Consider the following 20,769-nt stretch of genomic DNA (forward strand, 5'->3'; position numbering starts at 1 on the left):
ATCAAATACCACCAAAAGAAAGTTCTATTTGTGGTGAAAAAAGGACGTCAATTTTTTTTGGGTACAACGTCGCACGACTGCGCAATTGACGTTTAAAGTGCAACAGCGCTAAAAACTAAAAATTGGCCTGGGAAGGAAGGGGGTGAAATTGCCCGGTATTGAACCGGTTAAAATCTGATTTTTTTTTTTTTTTTTAGATACCATCTTCTCTGGGCCAATGCTTATTTAAAATGGTCTCTTCCAAAGTGGAAAACTGTTCTACAGTCAGAAATTCATTTTGGGCAACCATGGCCACCGCATCATCCGGACTAAAGAGCGGAGGGACCTTCTGTCTTGTCAATTTTTTTTTTTTTTTTATCATATTTATTTTACTAAAATGTTTTTGGTGTAAAAATCTAAAGATAGTTTTCCATTTGAAAGATACATTATTAATTTAGTTTATTCAGCATGAAATGAAGCGTAGTTAGTTATGTAGCATGAGGCTGTATATTCTGCAATATTTACATTTTTGGTAAACTCATTTAATGAATCCAAGCTCTGCAAGCTGAGATAACATGCACTGCATTGATGCATTCACACAATTTCACAGTAACCATGAGATAAAACAAAGTTCAGGAATATTCCTTTATATTTTGCAAATCTATGTACACTACAAACTGTACAATTGAATCGGTTCTGATATCGCTGTATTACTAACTTCACAGCTTATTATTCTACATAGGAAACCTTCATTTTTGTTTGCAAATATTAAAGGTTCTAACTACCAGCAAGAATGAGTCCTTTCACTTAAAGAGCACCTGTCATTTCAGATCCATCATGCCAGCAGCTGTTAGCGGCATCCACTCACCTGCTGCCGCCACGTCCCTCACCTTGTTGTGTCAATGCCACATCACCAGCCATCCCGTTAAAGTGAATGGGACTGACGGTGAGTCAACAGCGGGTCAGAGGAGGAGCTGCTGTGGGACAGAGATGACAGTTGCTCTTTAAAAATGATTATTTAAATTGAGTTGATTTAAATCAAGTCTTTTTACTAGTAATTTAAAACAGGATTTTTTATGGATGCAGTGATGTCCATCACAGAATTGTGCCCGTTATTAATGCAGTGCCATCTGAGGGCCCGAAGATCACAGGTATCCAATCTTGCATTTTGGCCTTGTCCCATGCACAGAGAGGTTTCTTCAACTTCTCTGAAGCTAATGATGATATTATGTACTGTAGATGATGATATATTTAAAGTCTCTGCAATTTTATATTAAGGAACATTATTTGGAAATTGTTTGACAATTTTTAGATGCAGCTTTTCACAGATTGGTGAACCTCTGCCCATCTTTACTTCTGAGACTCTGTATTAAAAAGGGGTGAACAGTGTTCTAGGGGACTGAAATCAATGCAACAACAGCACCTCAAAACAAAGTACTTTGGGCATATGCCCATACACATGGTTCCAGCCGATTGTCTTTTTGCCCATAGACTGCATAATAAATTTTTTTTTGTAAAACAGTATAATTAAAAGAAAGCCTTGTCTGTCCTGAAATAAACGATAGGTTATACTCTGTCATTTTAAATGATGACATTTTCTTGCCAAATTAATAAACCTATAGCAGAAATTCCATAAGGAGTATATAGGAATGAGGGATGAAGTGGATAATAGTCTATACACCGAACACAAGAAAAAGTGTCAGCTTTGAGTCACTTGATTTACTAACCTGGTTGCAGACATCCAGAACCAGAGAGGATCCCTCATAATTCTGCACTTTGCAGCTGTTCCTGAAAAAAAAGAATAGTATGATTACTACAAATCTGTTATATCACATTTTACTGCAACATCACAGACTACATACAAAGGGTAACTGCACGAGAAGAAACATGGAGCTGATGGAATGCACCAAACTCTGCTCATGCATGGATCATATATATACATCTTTCAGCATGCTGGGGAATACATACAATTCAGCTCTACAAGCATTAAAATGACCACACTATGGTGGCTGGGTATGTACGGGGTATTTGAAAAAAAAAAAAAAAAAATTATTATATTGTTTGACATCAGACTTTAATCAGTAAACCAGCATTTGAATTTGTTCCACCAACTGCTTAATTTTCCATGCCACATGCATTCACTATGCTCTGCTCCATGGCTACCCATGATGCCTCTAGATTCAGTACTGCCCAGTCCTTTTCATGCTGGGGCTCAGAGGATAACTGGGAATTCTGGCCTGGGCCAAACACAACAAGGTAGCCCTCTCATGGTAGGAACAGGTTTCTGTGGGCTAAAAAAAAAAAAAAAAACCATAGCACGTAAAGTGTGCCACAGCATGTTTTCCCAAGCAACATTTATTCTGATGCACCTTACCATTGTTCACCATCAGCTTTCTTTGTGGCTCTTGCTATTTGGTCAAATTGCATTTCAAAACTGTGAAGGAAGTTCTTTCTGAAGGACTTCCCTCTGCTGGACACTGTTCTCAGATCTGATCGGGAAGCAGATATCTACAGTATATAATGTACACCATGCATCACCGACTACTGACCCTACTCTATTTGTGGTCTAAATGGTGACTTTTCTCCATTTAAGACAGCCTTTCTCAACCTTTTCCAACATAGAGGAACCCTTGAAATAACTTTACGGTCTCAGGGAACCCCAGCTAATAATGACTATATCCACAACTTATGATACAATAGTAATATGGTCAGTGGGAAGAATGACCCCCTTAAGCCTAGTACACACATGCGGAAAGTTGGGCGACCTCGGCTAGTTTAAAACCGGCCGACATTTGGCCTGTGTGTATGGCAGCCGATCCAACCGGAGTGTTCTGGCGGGCGTCCCCCTGCCAAAACACAACAGCTCAGTGGGGGAAATCGCTGTACCAATGTTGGATTGTTAGTACAGCGGCTCTAAAAATGGAGCCACCAGTTTTTTTCTTTCAACCCGCTGGGTTGAACGAAAAAAGAACCCAAAAATGGTGTGTACTAGGCTTTACAGATGGCTAAAAAGATTAAGGTCAGTGGGAACTTATCCAAGAGGCAGAGATTGTCCAAGGAACCCCTAGCAACCTCTGGAGGAACCCTAGGGTTCCATGGAAACCTGGTTGAGAAACCCCAATTTAAGGCCATCAGCCCAATAATTATTAGTGGCACTGGCCTGAGGCAAATGCCCCTTTGCTCAGTCCTCCCATGCCAGAAACCTCTGGAAAAAAAAGGTTCAAAAATTGATGAAGAATTTAGGAGCCACTTATTCCACATTTGGAACCAGCAAGTAATTTAAAATAACAAGGAAACAGATTTCAACAGGTTTTAATTGGGGAGAAAAAAAAACTGAACTGGCCACCTTGCTCCTGGAATTTGTTTATTCCTTTGTGGAAACTTTCTCATTGAAGGAAGAGAAAACTGTTATACAGCCACGTGCTACAAATGCCCTTGTTAATGTACATTGATATTTTGCATGAGAAACAACAATGAGTTAGTATAAATGTAAATGACAAAAATTAAGTCAATAAACTACAATTGAAAACTGAAATTCACATTGCCCTCAACACAAGACACACCTACTTGTCAGGCATCCCTGTCACATATTTAACAACAAGTGTAAGTGAAGCTGAAACCTTGTTTTAGCTTTTGACAAAATAGGATAGAGATAAACCTATAGGTTCATTTTCTGCTGTCTGTGTCATGTTAGAGAGGGCGGCGCAGTAAAGATCACTGAATTGTGGCTAGGTAGCAAGGAAGGTGCTCAATGGAAGTGGGGGTAATGTAAAAAAATACAGCTTATGGAAGAACTGGAAACTATTGGTCCAGGGGTCAGCTACAGCCAAGTGGCCCTGCCCTGTCATGGTAGGGACAGATTGCTGTGGTTCAAAGAACATGTACCAGGCGAAGTGTGTAATCGTGCTGCAGTTGTTGATTAGAATGGTGAAAGGTGGGTATTGCTGAAGAACATGATTTACTGTGACACACCTTTTCACCTATTCTAGTATCAGCTTCCTTTTTTGCTCTTGGCATTCATTTGCATGACATCTCAGAGCTTATTATGAAGTTGGTACTGGAAGACCTCCCTGTAGTCCATCAGGTGTGAACAAGGGCAGCTAGCTGCATAATGTCCACCTTCATTGACTGGAGATCCCACTCTGCTCAATGCCTTAATGGTGAACTACCTCCGCTTAGGGCAACCAGCCCAAAATAGATCATAACTGGCAAAGGAAACAAATGCCCCCTACACCCACAGATCCTAATTGTCAGCCACCAGGGAAGTATGTAGTTTTTTTAGTTTTGCTGCTGGATATGAACAGTAGGAACCAGGCAAGCACAGATGTGTCCCTTGTCGCTGCTCTTCCTTACCTTCTTGCCGGAGGTGCGTTATGCAAAATAAAATGATGTTTCCAAATAATGTTTCACCTGGATGATTGTTACAATTGTGTTTAGATAGCTCTTCTGAGCCAAGCTCAGGTATCTAGCATAAATATGTTCTCTCACAAATATAAAAGTGAGATATAAGTATACAAAAAAGGGACTTTAAATGTGCCTAAGCAGGAATACACAACATGGAAATCATAAATACATGAAGTATTTATTACAATTAACATAATTAAAACTAAAATATCATATCAATATGTGATATGCTATCACTTTGAATATTGGTGTGGATCCTGAGGATTTTATTTGCAAAACACATTGATCTACTGCGCCAACTTTAACTTGAGCCTGAGTCTACGAAAGGTTCCTGTGTTGTGGAAGACATCCGGTCTTGTCCCTGTGCCAAAGATACCATGTCCATGTGGCTCCAAAGATTATAGACCAGTGGCTTTGACCTCCCACATCATGAAGACCTTGGAGAGACTTGTTTTATATCAGTTACAACTCATGGTTAGTAAATGTGTAGACCCATTGCAGTTTACAATGTATCTAAACATTTGTATATAAATGTGACAAAGACAAAAGGTGCTGGTTGTGGATTTCAAAAAGAGGAAGCAACCAGTGACCCCAATCTCCATCTGAGGAGTGGATGTGAAGGTAGTAGAAAGTTACAAGTATCTGGGGGTGACACAGATAACAAGCTGGACTGGAGCAAGAAGACTGAGGTGCGCTATAGGAAGGGCCAGAGCCGCCTCCGCTTTTTGAGAAAACTGAGGTCATTTAACATCTGTCAGACGATGCTGAAGAGGTTTTAGGAGTCTGTGGTGGCCAGCACTCTCCTGTATGCAGTGATATGCTGGGAAAGCAGGCTTAGGGTATCTTACACCAACAGACTCAACAAACTGATTTGTAAAGCCAGTGATGTTGTTGGATTGAAATTAGAGTCTTTTATATTTTGTGTTTTTATAGTATGTTGGTATTGTGTTGGTTATTTGGGGTGGTGTTAAAGAAAGTGGTGTATTATTTATATTTGGTAGTTTGATTGTTATTTTAATCTGTTATTTATTCTACCGTATGTTGTATTTTAATTGTATGGATAATTTGTAGTATAGTTTTAATTTTGTTTATTTGGTGCTAACGGCTGTTATGGGTAATGTTTTTGTATCTTGTTCAGTTATTGTTGTGATCTAGTGTTGTCTTTGTTAAGTGTGTCTGTGTCGTACTAATTTCCCAATTTCCCTTTGGGATTAATAAAGTATTCTGGAACTATGCGTTTATCATATGTATGCAATATATGTAATATGGTATTTTGGTTTTAATTATTTGCAAACATTATAATAAAGATTTCAAGCTTTTATGATTTCTATGTTGTGTATTTCTCCTTTAGGTATTAAGGCTCAATTCACATCTATGCATGTTGCTTTTGAGCATTTTTGGAGCTTTTTTTGTGATGCTTGCCACGTTTTTGAGCAGCATTTTTGCGGCGTTTTTTTTTTTTTTTTACAGTTTTTTTTTTAGACTGTATACAGTCTAAAAAAAAATAATAAAATAAACGCCAAAAACGCAAAACGCTGCACTTGCATTTTTGATGCTGGTCCATTGAATTCTATTACATGCAAAACGCTGCATTTTGCATGAAAAAAAGTCCCTGACCCTTTCCAAAAACGCAGAGGTACATAAAGGCATTGATGTGAACATGTTCCATAGGAACCCATGTTAAAAATTTCCCATGCATTTCTGCAAAATGCATCAAAAAACGCGCTAGTGTGAATGGAGCCTTAAAGGTCCTTTATTAAATTATCTCCCACTTTTATCATAGTGAGAGAACAGGGCCTTGCAAATTTTTTCAAATTAAAGGATGGTGTCATAGTGAAAACCTTTTGGGGGGCAGACCCATCCATGTTTTTTTTTTTTTTTTTTTTTATTTAAGTGAACCTGTGCCCAGACTATATACATTAAAGTACTTGCATATTGTGAACAAGCAGTAAAAGCACTTTAAAACACGTCCCCATTCATCTCTTAGGCTTAATGTACACGGGACGTTTTTACAACCTCTCCTGAACTATTTAACTTGACAGATAGTAACCCACGTTTAAAACGTCCATTTTGCCGCCTTTTGTGCTTAGAAGCGTTTGAAAAACAAACATTTTTTCTTTTTTTTTTTTTTTCAAAATAGCCAAAAATGAATATAAACGAAACACGACTAATTGCGAGTTACCACGTTTAGCGCTTGAAATGCCTCTAAACTCAGCGTCTAAACTCATTTTTTTGCTTTCCAAAAAAGGTCTCTAAACTGAACTGACTAAAAACGACATTAAACGACCCTGTGTACATGTACACATAAGATAACATTGGATGAGTTCAGGGGCAGCTGAAAAAAGCATCCAACTGCCTCTGAACGTCCGTTTACCAGCAGCAGTGTACATGAGGCCTAAGACTGTAAGCTCTAATGAACAGGGCTCTCTGAATCCTCCTGTATTGTAACTGTACGGTCTGTCCTCTGCAAAAACTGTTGGCGCCATTATAAATCCTGTATAATAATAATAATAATAATAATAATAATAATAATAACTGTATCTATTGCCATTGTGGATAAATTAATATTCAAAATTCTTTCAAAACTATTTTCAAATGCAAACAACCAGCAGCTGTTACAAACTGACTGAAACCTGATTTTAGAGTCTGCTGTGACCTTTGAGGAAGGGAGGCCTGGAGTAAAAGTAGAAAAAAAACATGAAAAAAGGGCCGACATGACAAGGGCTAAAGGGGTTTGGAGCTAGTTCTGTTAGTTTGTAAGAAGATCTACGCGATTGGTGTTCACAGGTGGAGCCTCAGGGAGTGGTCAGACAGGGTATGGCAGGGGGTCTTTAGTTGGAAGGAAGATTAGCCAGGGAAAACTTCCCTCCCGCCTGTTCCTTGTTTTGTTACCCATTTGTTCTTGTGTGGTTTTTTTTGCTTGTTGGGTGCTTGTTGTCCTGCATCCAGCGGGGTGCAAGGTCCTTGTAGGTACTGTGGGCCAGGGTGGATAAAAATCAACGATTTAAAAAAAACACACAGATTTTTTTTTAAAATCTATTTTTTTTTTATTTTTATCAAATTTTATCTGATAAAAATGTTTTTGGAGTACAAATCTATCTAAAAGATAGTTTTCCCATTTAGGATACATTAATCATTTAGTTTATTCAGCATGAAATGGAGCTTAGTTATGTAGCATGAGGCTGTATATTCTGCAATATTTACATTTTTTGGTAAACTCATTCAATGAATCCAAGCTCTGCAAGCTGAGATAACATGCACTGCATTGATGCATTCAGACAATTTCACAGGAACCATGAGATAAAACAAAGTTCAGGAATATCCCTTTATCCCATTGTTTTGCAAATCTATGTACACTACAAACTGTATGATTGAATCGGTTCTGATATTGCCATTTTACTAACCTGACAGTTTATCATTCTAAAAATAGGAAACCTTTTTTTTGTTTGCAAATATTAAAGGGTTAGTTCACCTTTACCCAAAACTGCCTATGCAGATAAGGGGCATCTATAGATAAATACAAACTGTGCTGCTCTGACTAAAGTTGAATAAAGCCCTTGGTACAGGTGTAGGCAATTTACATACTTTATGAAGCCTGACTGGAATGCTCCCAGGATGTTGCCAAGTGAGGCCTAGTCATCACTGCTCACGTCCACCATCACAGGAGTGAGCTCTAAAATGCTGAGTTTAGAGCTACTGCATCAGGGGAGAGAGAGCATATGTGAGGGGGTTTGAATCAGAGAAAGAGCTCACTTCTGTGATGGTGGAGGTGAACAGGCCTCACTTAGCAACGTCCTGGGAGTATTCCAGTCAGGCCTCATAAGGTATGTAAATGGCCTACACCTATAGCAAGGGTATTATTCATTTTTAGGCACAGATGCAGTTTGTTTTAATCTAAAAACCATCCCTTACCTGCATAAGCAGATTTTTTGTAAAGATGAACTATCCCTTTAAAGATTCTACCAGCAAGAATGAGTCCTTACATTTAAAGAGCACCTGTCATTTCAGATCCTTATAGCAGCGCCTGTTAGCGGGCATCCACTCACCTGCTGTCGCCACGTCCCTCACCTTGTTGTGTCACTGCCGCATCACCAGCCGTCCCATTAAAGTGAATGAGACTGTCGGTGAGTTAACAGCGGGTCAGAGGAGGAGCCGCCACAGGACAGAGATGACACTTGCTCTTTAAAAATTATGATTTAAAGTGGAGTTCCACACACTTTTTCAACTCTTCAGCATCCCTCACTAAACTGTGCACTGTAAACGAATTGGATATATTTAAAAAAAAAAAATTCTCAGCACCTACTGTATATCTGCTGTATTCATTTTTCACTTCTTCCTCCCTGGCCGTGGCCCATCGCATCATTTCCTGTTTGCAGTGCCTTCTGGGAAGGGGCGGCAACTTCCTCTGGCACTGCTGTTGCTATGGAAACCTGACCTGAAACCTATTACACTGCTTGTGCTGCACTGAGCATGTGCGAGATCTGCAAGGATGAGATCCAGGAAGAAAAACAGGCTGGCTTCAGATGACCACACTTAAGATGGCCACGGCCTGCTGTAAGTTTATAAAATAACAAACTACTGCTATAAACCAACAAAACAGACCTTAGTTTACAGACTAACTTTACTAGAATACATTAAGCTTGTTTATTATAGGGGTATTTTTATTTAAAAAGTATAATTTCGGACGGAACACCACTTTAGATCAAGCCTTTTTACATCAAATCCACCCTGTTGTGGGACAAAAGGTACTTTATAGTGACCCGTCTGAGGTACGGCTCCTAGTTGTTCTAATGGCTGTATCTGCGGTTGGTTGTCTCAGAGTCGGTGGTGTTGCAGTTGGTGGCCTGTGTGAAGTAGGACGCAGGTACTTTCCTTTCACTTGATGCCTACTATGACCCTGAGACTCCAGTTATACGGGTGTTTACATTGGTCATATTTACCGGCGTATAACACGCACCCTAACTTTAAGAGGGAAGTTTCAGGGAAAAAACTTCCCACAGCCCCCTGCACAGTACACAGACCCCCTTCCCTGCACAGTACACAGCCCCCTTTCCCCGCACAATACACAGCCATCTGCATAGTACACAACCCCCTTTCCCTGCATATCACACAGCCCTCTTTCATTATAAACCCCCCCTGAACCCCCAGTCTCCTGGGACAGCACACTCTAAAGTTGAGAAAACATCACTGCCAGCCCTTTCTCATACAGCGCTCCTCCTGTGTCACTCATTGTAAATAAAAGCTTCTAAATACCTCAATTAACGCCGTTCTTCATGACCCGATCATGTGACTGCTCTCCTCTGCTGTTTCATTGACGGTCACATGACCGCTCTCCTCCTGCAATCAAAGGTTACACTCGGGAAGGAGGTGGAGAGCGGCCGGATAGAGCGGCTTTAATTGAGGTGTTAAGAGACTTCCATTTACATTGAGAGTGGCACACGAGGAGCTGTGCATGAGAAAGGGCTGGCAGTAATGTTTTCTCAACTTTAAAGTATGCTGGCAGCGCTGTCCCAGGGCCAGGAGAGGCGGTACAGCTGGCTTGACACACCCCCCCCCCCCCCCCCAATGAGTGGCACCTGGGGCGGACCGCCCGATCCCCACCCCCTGTTGGTAAAAAAACATTTATCAGCATATAACACGCAGGCACGGTTTACCCTCTCTTTTTAGTGGAAAAAAAGGGTGTGTTATATGTCTATAAATACAGTATATGTTATTTATTGATTTTGTTAATAAAAGGCTGCATTGGTTATTCAACTCCAGCTTGTTGCCCAAGTGGTTACTTACTGGTGGAGGGGGAGGCAATGGTCAGAGCAGACTGGGAGCAGGACATTTCAAGTACCCTAGTCATGAATACCTTCATATTAAAAGCACCTACAGAGGTCTAGGTGTAGCAGCCTACTAAGGGATCATTTTAAAGCTCTTTTATTAGTTATTAATCATATGTAAATTAGTTTCATCCATAGTCTGGCCACAGGTACACTTTAAATTTTCTGCAGTTCTTCCAAGTTTACTTCACAATAAGGAAACACTGCCTCATATGGGGCAAAATGTACTTAAGTTTTCTTGGTCTGTTGTGTTTAAATTACCAATTATTCTTGGACAGGACTCAATGTCAAGCAGCAGCCAGAAAGCTTAAAAAGATCAGGCAGTATTAGAAAGGGTCATTATGACTGGGGAATATTAATCCACGTTAACTGCAATAGTGGGCACATGTTCAGAGAAACATCAAAAAGTAAAAGAAAACCTTCCGAGCGGATCACAGATCTAAGAAAACACTAAGTAGAAACCTTCAAAGACGGGGATTTACGATACGTCAATCAAGATCTGATTTTAAGGAAATTTGAACAGTTTCAGATAAAAGGCTTCCTTCAGCCAAATACACATGCAGAATGTATTATCTAGGAGAGATGGTGAATACTCTACAAGGTTAGATTTTCATAATAGTTCTTTTCTGCATTTTAATAGTTTTATTTTTTTTTTTTTTTTTAAAGTGTCCACATACAACATTGAGTTCTGAAATCTGTATTTGCCCTATAAACACAAGGTGACATCAATGTTCATATGCATGTCTGGTTATCACACAGTCCTGGGCTCTATCCAACAACCACATTTCCTGGCAGCCTTAAGGAAGCACACTACACCAGAGAGGAAAAATTCATTTGGGAGGTTTTACCATAGGAAATGATGCAGCAAGGGACTTCAGTCCTGCCTGGAGGCACTCTAATGCCACGTACACACGACCGGTTTTAGCGTCGGAATAAACTCCCAAGGTTTATCCGACTAAATTCCATTCAAGCGGTCTTGCCTACACACAGCTAACCCAAAGTCCGACCGTCCAGAACGCGGTGACATACAGCACGTACAACAGGACTAGAAAAAGGAAGTTTAATAGCCAGTAGCCAATAGCTTCCGTCTCGTACTTGCTTCAGAGCATGCGTCATTTTTGGTCCATCGGAACAGCATACACACGAGCGGTTTTCCCGATAGGAATTGGTTTCGTCAGAAATATTTAGAACATGTTCTATTTCTAGGTCCGTCAGAATTTTCAAAAAAAAAAAGTCTGATGAGGCGTACACATGATCGGAATAGACGATGAAAAGCTTGACTTTTTCTGTCGGACATTCCGCTCGTGTGTACGCGGCTTAAGGCTGCATTCACACCTGAGCGTTGCGTTTTTTCAGGCGTTTGAGCGTTAAGCTTTGGCATTTTTTATTAGCCAATAGGGAAAATAATCAACCGTTTCATTATTTGTTGCTATGTTTTTCATCCACTTTTATTTATTTTTTTTAACTTTTTTGTAAGGGGTTAAAGGTTATGGTTAGGGGTTAAAAGTATTTTATTTATTATTATTTATTTACTTATTAATCTATTTTGTTAGGTTAGGATGAGAGGTTAATATTAGGGTTAGGGGTTGAGGTTCATTTATTCTTTATTTATGATTATTTTATTATTCGTTTTTATTTAATTACTGTATTTGAGCAGAAAAACGCTCAAAAACGTGCAGAACATGCCCTAAAACACTCAAATCAAGCATTTCCATGCAACAACAAAACATTTCAAAAACCAGATTCGAGAACTTTTTTAAGCTTCAGGAGACTTGTAGTGGAGATGTGAACCATCTCCATACAGAATAATTCCATTTTTTCTCCTCCAGTGTATTGGAGCTTCAAGCTACAAAATGCTGAGAGGTGTGAATAGGGACTAAACGCCCTGAACAATCAGTCTGCAGGGTACCATGGGGAAATGAGAGTCTCAATCAAAAAACTTTAGTCCACCAACAAGATATTTCATTTTTTGGTAGATGCTAGAATGGTAAACTACCCACCAATTTATTATGTTTCTATGAGAATGGGATGGTGTGATCCCCACCTGCTGTGGCCCTTATGAGGGGCTCCCACTCTCACTATGGGAGAACAGACTCAGAAATCATGGAAGGGTTATCTCATTGCTGTATCCAGGATGTACATGAAGATTCCGTCCACCAGACTCCACCCATATCTAAAATATCACTTTAAAGAAGACCTTCACCCTCATTTTGCAAAAAGACCTATTAAGATCAGTCCCCTGCTGGATCACTGGGTGTGAATGTGCTCTACCTGCAGAACCATATTATTTACACATTGTCGATACTAGGGCAACATGTAAACAATATGATTCCCCCTACTAGGAGCGCAGGCGTTGGATCTTCCACAGCGCCATCTTCAGGGAAGGCATAGAATACCAGGAAATAAAGGGGCAGATAATTCTATGCCCATAGTGTAAATGACTAACAAGATATGAAAGCTCAAAAGTATTCACAAAAAACAATAGCCTGCGTTTAAGAGTAAATATCTATTTTTAAATTAGCATTTTACTTTATGTTTTGATTTTTACAGTTTAGTTCCTCATAAGGAGGGTTGTCACCTAATAAGGTAACTTCTAAGATATTTCTAAATTTGACACAGTAGGTGTATTTCCTTAGATATTAGCAGAATACTATATGAATTTATTTTGTTTCAAGCTGCATTTTAAACGTGGGAACTTAAAGCGGAACTTTACCCATAACAACTTGATAAAAATAATGTTCTTTAGCAATGAACATACATTCCACATTAATACAGTAATTATCCTACCAACATTTACCCTTTCATGACTAAGCCTATTTTTGAAATGTGGTGTTTACAAATATATATATATATTTATATTTATTAGCAGAGAATCTAGAGAATAAAATGGAGATTGTTGCAATATTTTATATCACACGGTATTTGTGCAGCGGTGTTTTAAACGCAAATTTTTGGGAAAAGGGACACTTTCATGAATTTTAAAAAATCCAAACAGTAAAGTTACCCCAATTTTTTTGTATAATGTGAAAGATGATGTTATGCCGAGTAAATAGATACCAAACATGTCACGCTTTATAATTGCACGCACTCATGGAATGGCGACAAACTACGGTACCTAAGAATTTCCATAGGTGACGCTTTAAATTTTTTTTACGTTTACCAGGTTAGAGTTAGAGGAGGTCTAATGGTAGAATTATTGCTCTCACTCTGACGATCGCGGCGATACCTCACATGTGTGATTTGAACACCGTTTACATATGCGGGCGCAACTTCCGTATGCATTTTCTTTGCTGCGCGAGCTCGCGGGGGCGCTTTAAAAAAAAAAAAAAATTTTTCTTATTTAATTATATCATTTATAAAATTGTGTTAAAAAAAATAAAAACATTTTGATGACTTTTATTGCTGTCACAAGGAATGTAAACATCCCTTGTGACAGTAATAGATGGTGGCAAGTACTCTTTATGGAGGGATCGGGGGTCAAAAAGACCCCCGATCCCTCCTTTGCACTTCAAAGTATTCAGATCGCCGAAAACGGCGATTCTGAATACTGTGTATTTTTTTTAAATCGGCACCATTGGCAGCCAAATAAATGGGAAGTGACGTCATGAGGTCGCTTCCGCATTTACAATTAGGAGGCTGGAATGAAGCCGCCCACAGCTTCGTTCCAGCCTGCCCCCAGCCGCCGGAGACAGCCGATTGGCCACCGGGCCTCCCGATCGAACGGGAGGCCCAGTAAGAGCGGCGGGAGGGGGGGATGTCCCCTCCGGTATAACAGCAGCTGCAGGCATCATCCCGGTATAACCCCGGAAAGCCGAGTATGCACATCTGCGTACGCTCGGCAGGATGGGGTTAATGTGTGCTGTAAATTGCCTCCAACAGGGACTCGGAGCAGCAGTAAATATTTAGGCTGTCAGCAGATTGGCCTCTAGTGGCTCTGATTTTTCGTCACAATGCCAAAAATGGAGAGCAACTGAGCATGTGCAGGGCAGGGTGAGACAGTGCATTACTGGGTTTTAAACAGTATAGACATTTATTTGTAGTGTTTTACATTGCTATACCTGCAAAAGGAGCCATCCAGAAGTAATCTAGCAGGACTTAGATTACTAGCAGGAAGTAGAAATCCAGCCTAACACTAAAGTCCCTACATCTACAGACATCCCTGATCTAACACTAACCTACCTAGCCATGTAAAGGAAAAAAAAAAAAATCAGTATTCAGTATACAGTATCTGACAAAAGTGAGTATATCCAGGGCCGGGACAAGGGGTGGGCAATGTTTAACTGTAGGGATGAGGGGGCCTTCCTCCTGTTGCTGGGCATAGGATCCCCTAAACTTACATATTGTGAGCGGTGAAGGAAGGACACAATTTGGCATCTTTGCCCTGTACATCCCTCACATTCTTTTAAATATTTTATTATATCTTTTCATGTGACAACACTGAAGAAATTACACTTTGCTACAATGTAAAGTAGTGAGTGTACAGCTTGTATAACAGCTTCCGCCGCTGGAGACCATATCGGATCAGCTTCAAAAAAAGGTATGTATAATAATTTTTTCTTTACAGGGCTAGATAGGTTAGTGTTAGATCATAGAGGTCTGTAGATGCAGGGATTTTAGTGTTAGGCTGGACTTACGCTTTATTGTTATGACTAAATTTCCACTTTAACTCCACAAGCATCATTCAGATATCTTTGTTTTCAGCTGGCGATTCCTTGTAATGTAAAAGTAATCCTAGTGGCTATTCAGCTGCTGAATGGCTTTTACAGGCAGCGAGAGGAGATGGGTCTCTCCCCCCCCCCCCCCCCCCCGATTCCTCTCCAGTGCAGTTGGGGACCCAGAGAACAGATGCAGTGGCAGCGCTGGATTACCATGTGGGTTGTAGGGTCCCAGGCCAGCTCTATGATCCCAGGATGCCGGGAAGCGATGTCATTCCAGTACTGGCAGATGTAAACACTGCCAGTTTTTTTTTCATGGAAAGCAAAGATCAATGTTGTTTTTACCCAAGATGTCTCCATAGAGAGGACCTGTTATGCCTTATTCCTATTACAAGTGATGTTTCCATTTCTTGTAATAGGAATAAAAGTGATAAAAAAATAAAAATAAAAAAAATACAGGGACATTTTTGCAGATTTATTAAAAAATATCACATGGTCCTAAGTATCCAGACCCTTTGCTCAGTATTTAGTAGAAGCACCCTTTTGATCTAATACAGCCATGAGTATTTTTGGGAAAGATGCAACAAGTTTTTCACACCTGGATTTGGGGATCCTCTGCCATTCCTCCTTGCAGATCCTCTTCAGTTCTGTCAGGTTGGATGGTAAACGTTGGTGGACAGCCATAGAACAGTCACAGAGTTGTTGTGAAGCCACTCCTTTGTTATTTTAGCTGTGTGCTTAGGGTCATTGTCTTGTTGGAAGGTAAACCTTCGGCCCAGTCTGAGGTCCTGAGCACTCTGGAGAAGGTTTTTGTCCAGGATATCCCTGTACCTGGCCGCATTCATCTTTCCCTCGATTGCAACCAGTCGTCCTGTCCCTGCAGCTGAAAAACACCCCCACAGCATGATGCTGCCACCACCATGCTTCACTGTTGGGACTGTATTGGACAGGTGATGAGCAGTGCCTGGTTTTCTCCACACATACCGCTTAGAATCAAGGCCAAAAAGTTCTATCTTGGTCTCATCAGACCAGAGAATCTTATTTCTCACCATCTTGGAGTCCTTCAGGTGATTCTTTTCGCAAACTCCATGCGTGATTTCATGTGTCTTGCACTGAGGAGAGGCTTCCGTCGGGCCACTCTGCAATAAAGCCCCGACTGGTGGAGGGTTGCAGTGATGGTTGACTTTCTACAACTTTCTCCCATCTCCCGACTGCATCTCTGGAGCTCAGCCACAGTGATCTTTGGGTACTTCTTTACCTCTCTCACCAAGGCTCTTCTCCCCCGATAGCTCAGTTTGGCCGGACGGCCTGCTCTAGGAAGGGTTCTGGTCATCCCAAACATCTTCCATTTAAGGATTATGGAAGCCACTGTGCTCTTAGGAATCTTAAGTGCAGCAGAAATTTTTTTGTAACCATGGCCAGATCTGTGCCTTGCCACAATTCTGTCTCTGAGCTCTTCAGGCAGTTCCCTTGACCTCACGATTCTCATTGGCTCTGACATGCACTGTGAGCTGTAAGGTCTTATATAGACAGTTGTGTGGCTTTCCTAATCAAGTCCAATCAGTATAATCAAACACAGTTGGACTCAAATGAAGGTGTAGAACCATCTCAAGGTTGATCAGAAGAAATGGACAGCACCTGAGTTAAATATGAGTGTCACAGCAAAGGGTCTGAATACTTAGGACCATGTGATATTTCAGTTTTTCTTTATTAATAAATCTGCAAAAATGTCAACAATTCTGTGTCTCTCCACAGGGCCCTGGCTCTTGATTGGATAGATTGATAGCAGCGCAGCCATTGGCTCCCGCTGCTGTCAATCAAATCCAATGTCACGGGCGCTGGGGGCCGGGGCCGAGTCCGGCATTCGTGTTTGTGGACGCAAATGCTGGACTCGGGAGCGCGCCTGCAAGGTAACCCCCTCGGAAGAACACTTCTCCTACAGGGTTATCTGATGCGGGGAGGAGCCGCGAGAGCCCCAGAAGAGGATGTTTGGGGCCACTCTGTGCAAAACGAGCTGCACAGTGGAAGTATGACAGGTTTGTTATTTAAAAAAAAATAAAAAACGATTCTTTACAATCACTTTAAGAACTCTTGAAAATGGTTTTAAAGAAGTAGACCTGTAGTGTTGATTTATACAATATGCTTTATGACTGAATGTATGTTAAGATCCCTCTAAATGATTGGTTTCAGGTGTCTCCAATGTAATACAACATACAAAGCTAGTATAAACAATTCCAACCTTGTGTAAGCAGTTTGGGGAAGGGCCTTTTCTGTTCTAGCATGACTGTACTCCTGTGTACAAAGCCAGATCCATAAAGACATGGTTTGAGGAGTTGACGTGGAGGAACTCAAGTGACTTGTACAGAGTCCTGACCTCAACCATACTGAACACCTTTGAGAGGAGTTGGAATCCAGACTGTGAGCTCATCAAACATTGGTACCTGACCTCACAAATGCGCTTTTAACTGAAAGGGTACAAATATCCACAGACATCTAACATTTCATAGAAAGCTTTTCCCAGAAAACTAGAGCCTGTCATAGCCACAAAATGGGGATGGCTCCATGATGGTTAGGTGACCACAAAGGTTTAGCCATATAGTAAACTATACATGCTGGGAAATACACAGATAAGGAAGGGGTGGGCACTGCCCTTTTTTCAGTTGTGAAGATTTTAGTGTAATTGACAAAGGAGGCTCGAATGGTGCCGGGTTCTCAGAGTTTGATGACATAGTGATTTTTAGGATGCTGAATGATAACTAAGCTTGGACCAATGGAATGCTGCCATTTTTGTTGATAAATTGCCATGGTAACAGTCAAATTGTATTTAGGCCCACAGCACTATAAGAGGCCTTAAAGGCCCTTAGTGAGTACATATTTTGATTATTGCTGGAGGAGTAGTAGTAAACCACTGGCTTTTTAAAGTCCTTTAAAGCGGTAATAAACCACTGGCCTTTTTTAAAACTTCCAAGTAGGGCTGGTGAAAAAAATCGATTTAACCACTTGACCACTGAGCACTTAAAGGGGTTGTAAAGGTAAAATTATTTTTTTTAAAAAATAACAAACATGTTATACTTACCTTCACTGTGCAGCTCGTTCTGCACAGAGTGGCCCCGAACCTGGTCTTCTGGGGTCCCTCGGCGGCTGTTTCAGCTCCTCCCCGCAAGCATTCACCACCTTAATGCGAGCTCCCTCGCATGGTGGTGAGTGCTTGCGGGCGCGCTCCCGTGATACAGCCGGCGGCTAAAGCCGCTCGCTGTATCACTCGGCCCCGCCCCCCGGCGCGCCGCGTCATCGGATGTGATTGACAGCAGCGCGAGCCAATGGCTGCGCTGCTTTCAATCCATCCACTGCAGCCAATCAGCGACCAGGCTGAGCTGCAGTGGAGATGACGAGAACGAGCAGCGAAGATTCGAGGCGTCAGGTAAGTAAAACGGGGGGGCTGGGGGCGGCGGTATTGTCAAAAGTTTTTTCACCTTAATGCATAGAATGCATTAAGGTGAAAAAATTTTTACCTTTACAACCCCTTTAAACCCCCTTCCTAACCAGACCAATTTTCAGCTTTCGGTGCTCTCACACTTTGAATGACAATTACTCAGTCATACAATACTGTACCCATATGAAATTTTTGTCCTTTTTTTCACACAAATAGAGCTTTCTTTTGGTGGTATTTAATCACCGTTGGGTTTTTTATTTTTTGCGCTATAAAAGAAAAAAGACTGAAAATTTGGTAAAAAAATGAATTTTTCTTTGTTTCTGTTATAAAATTTAGCAAATTAGTAATTTTTCTTCGTAAATTTTGGCCAAAATTTATACTGCTACATATCTTTGGTAAAAATAAGTACAACTTGGTGTATATTATTTGGTCTTTGTGAATGTTAGAGAGTGCCAATATCTGAAAATTGATCACACCTGAAGTACTGACGGCCTATCTCATTTCTTGAGACCCTAACATGCCAGAAAAGTACAAATACCCCTCAAATGACCCCTATTTGGAAAGAAGACATTCCAAGGTATTTAGAAAGATGCATGGTAAGTTTTTTTGAAATTGTCATCTTTTCCCACAATTCTTTGCAAAATCAAGATTTTTTTTTTTCTTTTTTTTTTTTTTTTTCACAAAATTGTCATATTAGCAGGTTATTTCTCACACACAGCTTATGCATACCACAAATTACACCCCAAAACACATTCTGCTATAACTGCCGAGTATGGTGATACCACATGTGTGAGACTTTTACACAGCGTGGCCACATACAGAGGCCCAATATGCACGGAGCACCATCAGGCATTCTAGGAGCACCCAGGCCAATTCTGACATTTCTCTCCTACATGTAAAAATCATAATTTATTTGCTAGAAAATTACATAGAACCCCAAAACATTATATATATATTTTTTTTTAGCAAAGACCCTAGAGAATACAATGGCGGTTGTTGCAACTTTTTATCTCGCACGGTATTTGCGCAGCAATTTTTCGAACGCGTTTTTTTGGGAAAAAAACAGTTTTATGCTTTAAAAAAAAATAAAACAGTAAAGTTAGCCCAATGTTTTTGCATAATGTGAAAGATGAAGTTATGCCGAGTAAATAGATACCTAACATGTCACCCTTCAAAATTGCACACTCTCGTGGAATGGTGCCAAACGTCGCTACTTAAAAATCTCCATAGGTGACGCTTTAAAATTTTTTGCTGGTTACATGTTTTGAGTTACAGAGGAGGTCTGGGGCCAAAATTATTGCTCTCGCTCCAACGTTTGCAGTGATACCTCATATGTGTGGTTTGAACACCGTTTTCATATGTGGGCGGGACTTACATATGTGTTCGCTTCTGCATGCGAGCACACGGACATGGGCGCTTTAAACATTTTTTTTTTCTTTTTTTAATTGTTTATTTTACTTTATTTATTTTAGTTTGACACTTTTTCCCCCCAAAAAAATTTTTTGATCACTTTTATTTCTATTACAAGGAATGTAAACATCCTTGTAATAGGAATATGGCATGACAGGTCCTCTTTATAGTGAGATATGGGGTCAATAAGACCTCACATCTCACCTCTAGGCTGGGAAGCCTGAAATAAAAAAAAAAAAAAAAAAAAAAAAAACGATCTTGGCTTCGATCGTAGCGGTGAGTCGGTAGAAGCACCGGAGGGTGGCGGGAAGGGGGGGGCGTCCCCTCTCGCCTCCCGTAAGAACGATCAAGCAGTGTAACAGCCGCTATGATCATTCTTATGGTGTAGGAAATCGCCGGCTGAGAAAGTTGATATCTGAATGATGCCTGTAGCTGCACCCATCATTCAGATATCCCCACACAAAGTCAAGAACGTCATATGACTGTGGGCGGGAACTGGTTAAAAATTGCGGGGTATTGCGGAGTAGTGCAGGGTATATTGCTGGGTATATTGCAGAGTATTGTGGGGTATATTGCAGAGTAGTGCCATGTATATTGCAGAGTATTGCGGGGTATTATGCAGAGTATTGCGGGGTATTATGCAGAGTATTGCGGGGTATTATGCAGAGTATTGCAGGGTATTATGCAGAGTATTGCGGGGTATTATGCAGAGTTTTGCGGGGTATTATGCAGAGTTTTGCGGGGTATTATGCAGAGTATTGCGGGGTATTATGCAGAGTTTTGCGGGGTATTATGCAGAGTATTGCGGGGTATTATGCAGAGTATTGCGGGGTATTATGCAGAGTATTGCGGGGTATTATGCAGAGTATTGCGAGGTATATTGCAGGGATGGCTGAGCATGGAGGGATGGATGGATGTGACTGCAATTGTCACTGAGCACCGCTGTGGGCACTACACATGCAGCCCACAGCGGTGCTGCCATCCGATCCCTCCCCCTCTCCCCTCGCACTGTACCGATCGGTACAGAGAGGGGCGGGAGGAACCGGCGTCATGATATGACGCT

General features: G+C 40.9%; 1 protein-coding gene across 5 annotated transcripts in view; it reads right to left on the reverse strand.

The window, feature by feature from the left end:
• TACC1 (transforming acidic coiled-coil containing protein 1) overlaps positions 1 to 20,769 on the reverse strand; it is a 159,650-nt gene that overhangs the window by 42,731 nt on the left and 96,150 nt on the right. For all 5 annotated transcript variants that reach the window (XM_073622358.1, XM_073622356.1, XM_073622357.1 and 2 more), the window contains one exon: positions 1,707 to 1,767. In XM_073622358.1, the coding sequence (XP_073478459.1) occupies positions 1,707 to 1,767 (61 nt within the window). The remainder of the gene's footprint in view (positions 1 to 1,706; positions 1,768 to 20,769) is intronic.

This window comes from Aquarana catesbeiana, linkage group LG03 (genome assembly GCF_042186555.1).
Source record: "Aquarana catesbeiana isolate 2022-GZ linkage group LG03, ASM4218655v1, whole genome shotgun sequence".
Classification (NCBI taxonomy): Eukaryota; Metazoa; Chordata; class Amphibia; order Anura; family Ranidae; genus Aquarana; species Aquarana catesbeiana.